This window comes from Silene latifolia, chromosome 4 (assembly GCF_048544455.1).
Source record: "Silene latifolia isolate original U9 population chromosome 4, ASM4854445v1, whole genome shotgun sequence".
Lineage (NCBI taxonomy): Eukaryota > Viridiplantae > Streptophyta > Magnoliopsida > Caryophyllales > Caryophyllaceae > Silene > Silene latifolia.
In genome coordinates this window covers 30,030,307-30,039,523 of record NC_133529.1, presented here as the reverse complement: position 1 = coordinate 30,039,523, position 9,217 = coordinate 30,030,307, and the positions used below count along the sequence as shown (strand labels likewise).

The following is a 9,217-nucleotide window of genomic DNA, read 5'->3' as shown; positions in this document are numbered from 1 at the left end:
TATGATACGTAATCCCCAAATATGCATGTTCTACATATATTGAGGTTTAGGTTTAAAGGATTGATGATTGTGAGTTTTGAGTAACATCATGTATCTCGTTAATCTTTATGCATGTTTGATCTTACGGAATCTTTCAAGAAATTATGGATATGAACAGAAAAACGGAAGTGCGACCCTTTACGTGGAAGTTTCAACATCCAAATAAAAGACAAGCGGTTTCAAATCCGGATTGTCCTTGGGAGGCAGAAATAACAAAACTAGAGGAAGAAAGATTTCTTAGAAGGGCTATGAATGTTCCAAATTCAGTTGCGTATCCAAAAGGAAAGGTCATCCTCAAAGGGACAGATGAGAGATCATCCGCTTACGAAGTGGGTTCTAATGAGGACTTGATGGTGGGTTATATAATACCCAGTGCGGCTGGTGGAAACGTTACGTGAGCAAGGCAACAAGGGGATGGTATACCTGGTGGTTCCACTCTGGCCCGACCATTGAACGTATTGAAGAGCAACTGCGTACTGAGAACCTCTTCTACGACGAAGATTATAAGAGGCGATATTGTCCATGACTTTATTTACTTTTAAGTTGATCTTTTAGGGCTCTAAGTTTAAATTGGTATGTAATTTTTAATTATAAACTCATGGTTTACGAATTAAACTTATGGTATGTGAAATTAAACTTGGTCAATATAATTAGACTTCATTAAGTAGATGATTGTCTTAATTATGCAAAATGCAATTTCATTCATATGCAGTTTACATGACAAACAGACTAACGGTAAAATTCGTAAGATGACTCATACATCGATCGATTAACATCTCCTTCCATCGCATGCAAAGGAGGAGTAGGCTGTGATGCACCAAATGTGCTTCTGCTAGGGGTAGAATAAGGTGAGCGTAATTGCGATGCACCTAATACGCTCCTTGTAGGAGTTGATTGCGACGTATCAAACCCGGCTCCGCGTAGGGGTACATTGTGACGCACCAAACAGGCTCCGCGCAGGGGTACATTGCGACGCACCAAACTGGCTCCTCGTAGGGGTACATTGCGACGCACCAAACTGTCTTGTAGGAGTAGATTGCGATGTACCAAACTCGCTACATGCAGTATTTAAATGATTGCTCTCATTAGCGGTGAATGGGTTTGGAACATTAGTTTTTTTTCTGCAATTCAAAAAATTATGACGTTATTTAGAAGGTTATGCAAAAAAGCCGAGTAAAGAATTTAGTACAACAATGAATAACAATTACTCTATTACTCACCTTCTTATTCTTTCTAGCATCGGGAGTTCTATTGCCTTTTGGTACCCTCCCAGATCTTCTTCTGTCAACAGGGTCCTGCAGACCACCTTCCCTCTGTGCTGCCTTCCTCTTTATATATCTAATATTGCATTCCTTAGGCTGTAGCCTTCTATGACCCCATACCCTAAAAGAAACACCGCTAGGGACATAGGCGTCTATAGTTTCAACACCAACAATCCCCTCCAACTCCTTAATTAATTCAGAAGTCAATCTATCATATGTTGCATAAGTTTCATCGTCTCGAAGCGCTAGTGTGGAAATGTAATGGTTCCTTATAGTTACCTCCAACGACTTCTTCGCACGAGCTGAGGCTTCCGGATTATAGTACCCAGTTTTGATTGTCTCGTATTCTCTAACCAAGTCCTTTCGCCATCGATCAAGTATATACTTCTCCGGGATCACCTTCACATCTTCGATAACCATGCATCTAATAATATGTCGACACAGTATACCCTTGAACTCAAATAACTTACATGAGCACTTGAGCAGTCCCACACTTCTGTCAATATCAACCTAATATTTCTTACACTTACCAAATGGCGCCACTTTTTTATCTTCAACGTTAAATGTCACACTATGCCCAAGTCTTTTCGGCGGATCAGCGTTCGTATAAATTAACCCAATTACCTCGTCACGTACCTGAAGAAAATGTAGATCTATATACATACTAACATACTCATATATGTTTAAATTAATTTGTCATAAAATTAAATAAAGGTCTTATGCATGCAAACAAGGTAGCAAAATAAAGAAGAAATCACCCTTACATTGTAATTTCGGTTCTTATGGGCACAAGTGAGTTCTCCTACTCACTTGTTCTTGAGCTCTCCAAATGGAAGAACAAGGATTCAAATGTAGAATCCCTCCCAAAAGCATATACCCAAGGAATACATCTTAATAACCAATATTATTTAGATCTAGTAATAATATTAGTTTTTGCTATAAAATTGATACAAAATAAATTGTAATTTTGCTCTTGAAAATTTCGGTCAAGAGATGGAGTAATTTTTGTGAGTTTATTTTCTCTAGAATTATCATAAATTGTAGAGAGTTTTGATGAATTTTCTTACACTAGAAAATTGGATGGAAGAATGAATTAAGATCAAAGAGAAAAGCTCTTCTCTCTTTTCTTGTGGAGTGGCCGAAAATTAGGCTTGGGTAGGATGCCCAATACCTTTTCTTTTTGCTCTTCTCAAAAGCTTAGGTTTTGCATGCCTACTTGTTAGCTTTTATCATTGTGTTTATATTTAAACAATTAACACAATTTCCACTAACTCCCTCCATTTATTTCGGTACACTCACATAAAATGGATGAGTCCATTTTATTTGTGATTTTGTCAATATGTCACATGTGACACATTTCATGGCATCTTATTTATAAAATGTATTTTTAACCATTAAAAATCAACATATTAATAAAATATGTCATTTATAAAAATTATCATTGTAATTCATAATTACTTGTACCAAAAGTGTTTTCCGAATTATAAATTACAACATTCTGTAATTTATAATAATTTATTCATCCCGATTCAATTGTTTTTGTAAACAATAATTTCATCTAAGTAATAAAATAATTCGATTACTTAGACCGTGTCTCATTTAATCATATTTTCAATAAGATACGTAAATTATACTCACAAAATTATCCGTCAATTTTAAGCAATTTAATTAACTCGTATCGGTATACGATTAATTAAATAATCAATTAAGAGTATTTCCCTATAGGTATGACCTAAGGGGATCAACGATCACCACCGTCGTGCATTTACAGTAATGTCAAACTCTAGTCAACCAATCATTACCGATATGTGTGGACCAGTTGACTGTAAAATATTACATCCCACATGTATTCTTAAAATGAGATTTAATAATGATATTTAAATCATGTGATCGCACTATTGTTGAGGACACATTTCCCAACAGTACCAACTTATATATCTTCTTAGTATACAATTTATGGAAAACCTGCTCAACAAGTAAGTTGCACTCAATCTTATACGATTTCTCTGTGCAATCGTGATTGTTCGCGGTCTCCTCCTCCACTTTCAATTTCAAGGCTTCCTCAATTTTAAGGCAAACCGACTTAAAGTAGTCCTCCCATTGACATAAGTTTTGAAAAACCGGTTTTGTTGCTCACTCCTCTGCGTCGACGACATCCCGGACAAAAATATCCCACGCCAATATCACGGGGACCCAACTCTCCCTGATCAAATACGACTCCATCACCCACGAACATTTTTCAATACCATATTTACGAACCATTTCCTTCCCTGCTATCTCAAAATCATGCACCTCCAAACTGTCGTGAACTGCTAAATTAAGGTCACTTGAGATATCGTTCCAAAGTGGATGTTTTCCCAGATTTTTACCAGCATTTTTCAATATGTGCCAAAGGCAGAGCCTGTGGTGAGTGTTTGGGAAGATTTTTTTAATTGCATTACCAATTGCTCTTTCCTGGTCTGTCAATATAACTGATGGAGCTTTACCCATGCATTCTAAAAACTTGGCAAAAACCCACTCAAAACTTTCTTCATAATCACGCGTAACCAAAGCACAAGCAAAAGCAATTGAATTCCCATGTTGATTCACCCCTATGAAAGGGGAAAAAGGCATGCGATACCTGTAACACCATGATTTACTCTATCAGATTAATGATATACTACAAAACTTATACTTACAGAACCAAACAAATAAAATCAGTAATCAGAATAATTTCTATAGTACAATTAAATTGGTAATTTTAATTTTAATTTTATGAATTCTTGAAGCACGGTACTCTTACATAACAAAACAAACAAATACGATTAATCAAAATAACATTTTAACACAGATAAATTGAGATATAACGCCTTACATATTCGTCAAGATAGTTGTATCGTACGACACAACGTCTCCGTACGATTTAAACATAGCTCGGCAGCGTGAATCACACCAAAAAACATTCATTGGAGCCCCAAAATCATCGAGCTCAATTGCATAGAAATAATTAGGATCCTCCTCTTTCATCTTCTCAAAATATGCCTTCAATTCTTTAGTATCGCCATCTATGACGCTACGTCTTCGTTCTTGATTGATGGCGTTTCGACTATCACTAAACTTAAAGCCAAGGTTCTCATGACCTCCCCCCTCCAAGACCAACGACTTGTAATTATTTAATATTGAAATACCAGCAGCATCATTGATCATCATCCTCTTTTTGAAGTAGTCATTTATATGTCTAAACCCAACAAATAACCGGCTTTTCTTAGGATCCATCTCATGGTTGTGCTCTAAATGGCATTGCGTTATCTTCACTACGTCTTCATCGTCGAAATAACGGGACTCAATGTAAACATTGCGGGCATCCTTGGTTTTAGCAAAGATGACCACACCAAAGCCTTAATCTTTCATACATATGATACCGCGGTTCATTCTTAAAGGAACCTTTTTTTGAAACACCGTCTTCCTTGTACTTTTTAAAGAGTTTATTAGTGCGAATGTACCATGAAAACCCCTTCTTATATGCGTATGAATGGGCGAAAGTCTGAGTTCTTCGATGACTTGTAAGCCAAACCTACAACAGGGTCAACAATGTTGTCGTTCTCAGCAGCAGTAACGACGGTGTCATCATCGTCCACTGGACCGTCGCCATACTCTTTCATTAAATCAACATCGCCATTATATTCTGCTTCACCGTTGCCTTTTGTTTCTGCTGCTCGTGAACATTCACCTTCTTCATACAAGTTATTGAGATCAAAATCAAGCGCCATTTAATCAAATGCTGAACGAGTTTTTTTTTTTTGGTGTAGATGTTCAACGAGTATTAAAAAATAAGGTTTAATCACTGTATTTTTTTTTGTTCTAGTATAAGTTACTGTATTTAAGTAATGAAAATAATAAGAGAGATAAAGTGTCAATTAAAAAGATTAGATTAAAAATAAGTGTTGTTAATTATAAAGATTAGATTAAAAATAAGTGTTGTTAATTATAAAGATTAGATTAAAATAAGTGTTGTTAATTATGGAGATTAGATTAAAATAAGTGTTAATTAATCTTGGGGTTATTCCCAATACTAATCCCGCCCAAACCCAAATAATCCCTCCCATTTTTCCCTCCAACTTTCCCTCCAAACAAAAAAAGAATCTTTGACTCACCTTTACACGTGGCGAGCGCTGATTGGCCCGTGTACCAAGGCCTTGTACACGCCATGTACTCCTAACATCTTTGACATAGTACATAGTCACAACTCAGTACACCATTGAATATACATTATAGGATAGAACAAACAAATTTATTCCGTCCGTCTCAATCATTTATTGCCTTTGATTAAAATACATTTTAACAATAATAAAAACATTAAACAAATAATAAATGAGATGGAGCCATAGAGGGATTATATTTTACCTCTCTGGCTCTCGATTAACTCTCCGGCGTTGGTTAAAACCTCGGCATTTGTGGTTACACTATTATATGAACAATTTATGTTATTCCGTAATAGTTAATGGAGATATTTCTCTCAATTGTGTTATAGAATCCAGTATAATCTATTCTTGTACCAAATTCATAAATGAAATAGAAGAGCAATGAAACAAAATATAAAAAAGCAAATGCAGAAGATTGAATCAATAAACAATAATAATAATAATGGTTATGTTCATCAACAAAACAATGAATGAACTACAATCAGCTACATTATTTGTAATCAGTGAACCTACATCGGCCCATGTTCATTTAATCATTTATAAGCAGTGAACCACAAATGGGGCATTTACATAAGCAGCAACAGAGGGAACTCGATACGGATACACACAAGGGCGACGAGCAGCATAAGAGAATAGTTGAGCCAGAGGAGCAGAATTAGCATATTGAAGCCGAGGCATGGATGCCGGAAAGACATGTTGTTCCCGTGCTCGTATCTTCCTCCACCCTTGAATAGTAGAAACAATTACACTTGGATTGACTTTTTGTTTAAGAAGCCTTGCTACAACCTTAAACTTATGAAGATTGACCTGAGTTGACCTCCATATAAAGTCAATAATAAAGTCAACATCCCTTAAAACGTACTCCTTACTGTATCCCACAATCTCTAGCAACTCATGCTTATTAATTGGCTTTCTTTTAGCAATCTCCAAGATCATCTTATTTGGCAGAACATACCAACAACTCTCATCCTCCTTCCTACTCACTTTATCCCTCCATTCATACAAACCCGCTACGAGCCCCAATTGTTCCTCGTCGAGACACGCATCCGACAACCCGTACAAAGACAAGTATGATGTCTCCCTATCAAAGACCTCCACACAATACAATCTCTTACAAACATCGTAGCTTCTCTTGTAAACCTCTATCATCAGCGGGTCGGACCCAATCGAACCTAGTTCCTTCCTCATCGAATCATATATGAACAAGAGATAATGTGTGTCTTCTCTAGCGTATTTTAACATGTCGACGGGAAGGGGTCGGATACGCCAATCCGACGATTGATACTCCTTATTAGACTCAATACCACAATAGTACTTAAGTAAGAACGCAAGTGAATTCCTTTCCAATTGTAAAACTTGTGATGATCTCATTGTATCAAATAGATTCACTACATAAATACTAAAATCACGTTGTAACCACATAATATCGTTATCGGACCCATGTATCACCTTCTTCTTAGTCGGGTCCATAAATATGTCCCGCAAGTATTCACCCATATGTTGTCGGAGTTTTAGTGTGTCCACAATAAAATCCTCAAACCGGGTCGAAATTTGCATTAGGCAAGTCATACCTTGGTAAGAACGATATGAATTATGTTCCAAATCCACCGCAAACACATCAACTCGACTCAACTTGGAGGCCAAGTAACCCAAGTCTTCCACGGTATCAACGAGCTTCAAAGGAGTAGACTCCATAGGCAATGGTGGGCTAATAATCGAGTCGAATTCAGAATCGGGGCAAGTAATGAAATCAAGAGGGTCGAAAACTTCGACAGGATGGATGGGTCTTGACCCGTCACGGGAAACGGGTAGAAGAGTGTGAGAAAAGGGCTTAAGATTATCAATATGGAAATGGAAATTGTATTCAATTTGGGGTTTTGATAAATTGGGAACATGGAACGGAATAGTCATGATTCAAACTGTAATTAAAATCACCAACAATTTTAGTTTTTCGAGTAACTGGGACTATTTTTATTTTATTTTTGAAGGGAATTGGAACTATTTTTTATCAACAGAGAAGTAATAATTTCAGATGGAAATATGTTGGGGATACATGGGGATTATATAGTGTGGTTGAAGAGTGAGGTTAGAGTTAAAAACGTAATGCTCAAGTACTTTCCAAAATCACATCGAGTAAACCATAACTTGCAATACTGCTGTAAATGCGTGTTAATTTGAGTATTCCGCTATTTTTAAATTTTTTTTGGAAAGTTTTGCCGATTAATCTTTCCGTTATTTCAACCTCCAGGTATTATTACAAGGTCAATAGGGTATTGTGGTAATTACACATCTGTCTCAATTATTTAATTTGATTTTGATTAAAATACCTTTCATAACGGATAAAAAACAGATGATTGGAAGCTGAGTTCGTAACCCGTCATCAAATAATACATTCACACGACTTATTAAAAATCGATTAATATAAGGAATTAATTATATCGTATCTCATACAAATAATTAATGTTTCCAATTTGGGCATCATCCTATAGGTGTGAGAGATCAGCTGATCACCGCCGTCACACGACAATAATGTTAAACTCTAGTGAGCCAATCATTACCGATTAACGATGATCAGCTGACATATAAATAATATAAATCCCTGATATTCGTTTTACGAGATTTAATATGTAAACGCACTTATTGTGGAGGACACTTGTGGACAGCGGGGGCCCACGGGGGCGCTTGGGAGGAAAAGAGAAACAAGCGTTTGCATTTTTGTATGGAGTCGCCACCAATTTTTATGGGAAATTGGAACCGTTCGAATACCTCGTGTCATGTCAAGACACAAAGTAGAGACATGAATACTAAGCAATCGTTACCCTTAGTATTCTATGTCTAGAATGACTCTCGTGGATGCCAATGAACACGAGTGTTCACAGATATCTGGAGTAAGAGGTGGGGGTACGTATTAGGAAGCTCTTTTGATCGAACACCTAATCCCGCCCGCCTCGATAGCGGCCTCTAATAATGATTAGGGAAGTTATTCGTACTTGATATATCGTCGGCTATATGCATGCAATGCAACATCCAAGTTTTGATCCTAGCATGTGAGAATTAATACTAAGTCGGTTGACACGTAATTAGCATACAATTAATGTCGAAGTAGGATTTAGTGTTCAATTACATGAGAAAACATACAAATGGTAAAAGAAATAATGATAGATACAATAAAGAAAATTACAATAATTACATCGGATTAGGCGATTTATGTCGAAAATACCTTTAAAACGGATAATTTGAGAAAAAGGATAAAAGAAAGAATTACGAATGTAATGAGCGGAAGGTGATATTACGGTTAATAGTTAATTATACGTATGCTAATTAAACTAGGTCAAAGCAAAAACGGAGTTCAGGGACAGAATTAAACCGAACAGCGCGAGAGAGCCGTCCTTTGAATAGGCGCAGCAGATGATCTTTGCGTCTGTTCTGGATCAATTCTGGCTGTGAAGCCGGAATTGCGCGTTGTTAGTATTCGTTGGTGAATTTAATGATTGATTAAAATTATTTACTCGGATGGAAGTGATTAGTAGGTTATTTACATATGAATGGGTCATGAAAACGATAAAACATGAATAAGACGGAATTAAACGAATTAATATAAGATGGATTAATTACAGAAGTGAAAGATATTAACAAGCTAAATTAAATCAATGGATTAAGTTAAACACGATGGATTAATGACGAATATGTGATAAATATGACAAAGGACAGATGAAAACTATATCAAAGACGAAT

At 36.4% G+C, this 9,217-nt stretch overlaps 2 protein-coding genes across 2 annotated transcripts; both read right to left on the bottom strand.

Annotated features, from left to right (window-relative positions):
* Nucleotides 1-3,434: 3,434 nt before the first annotated feature.
* Nucleotides 3,435-5,050, bottom strand: LOC141651308 (protein FAR1-RELATED SEQUENCE 5-like). The gene is made up of 3 exons (XM_074459026.1): nucleotides 4,855-5,050; nucleotides 4,234-4,678; nucleotides 3,435-3,921 (listed from the first exon to the last, which is right to left on the bottom strand). Exons 1-3 carry the CDS (start codon nucleotides 5,048-5,050, stop codon nucleotides 3,435-3,437), a joined length of 1,128 nt encoding a protein of 375 aa, XP_074315127.1.
* Nucleotides 5,051-6,019: 969 nt separating this feature from the next.
* On the bottom strand, nucleotides 6,020-7,393 carry LOC141651306 (protein RRP6-like 1). Its single transcript, XM_074459025.1, has one exon. The coding sequence runs from the start codon at nucleotides 7,391-7,393 to the stop codon at nucleotides 6,020-6,022; it is 1,374 nt and encodes a 457-aa protein (XP_074315126.1).
* Between the last annotated feature and the right edge of the window lie 1,824 nt (nucleotides 7,394-9,217).

What these genes read in the sequence shown, in the direction of transcription:
- LOC141651308 (XM_074459026.1), bottom strand. Translation starts at nt 5,050, where the DNA reads ATGGCGCTTGATTTTGATCTCAATAACTTGTATGAAGAAGGTGAATGT. An exon ending in CATTGTTGACCCTGTTGTAG is followed by an intron (nt 4,679 to 4,854) that starts GTTTGGCTTACA and finishes TGAAAGATTAAG; the next exon opens with GCTTTGGTGTGGTCATCTTT. An exon ending in GCTCCAATGAATGTTTTTTG is followed by an intron (nt 3,922 to 4,233) that starts GTGTGATTCACG and finishes ATGGTGTTACAG; the next exon opens with GTATCGCATGCCTTTTTCCC.
- LOC141651306 (XM_074459025.1), bottom strand. Translation starts at nt 7,393, where the DNA reads ATGACTATTCCGTTCCATGTTCCCAATTTATCAAAACCCCAAATTGAA.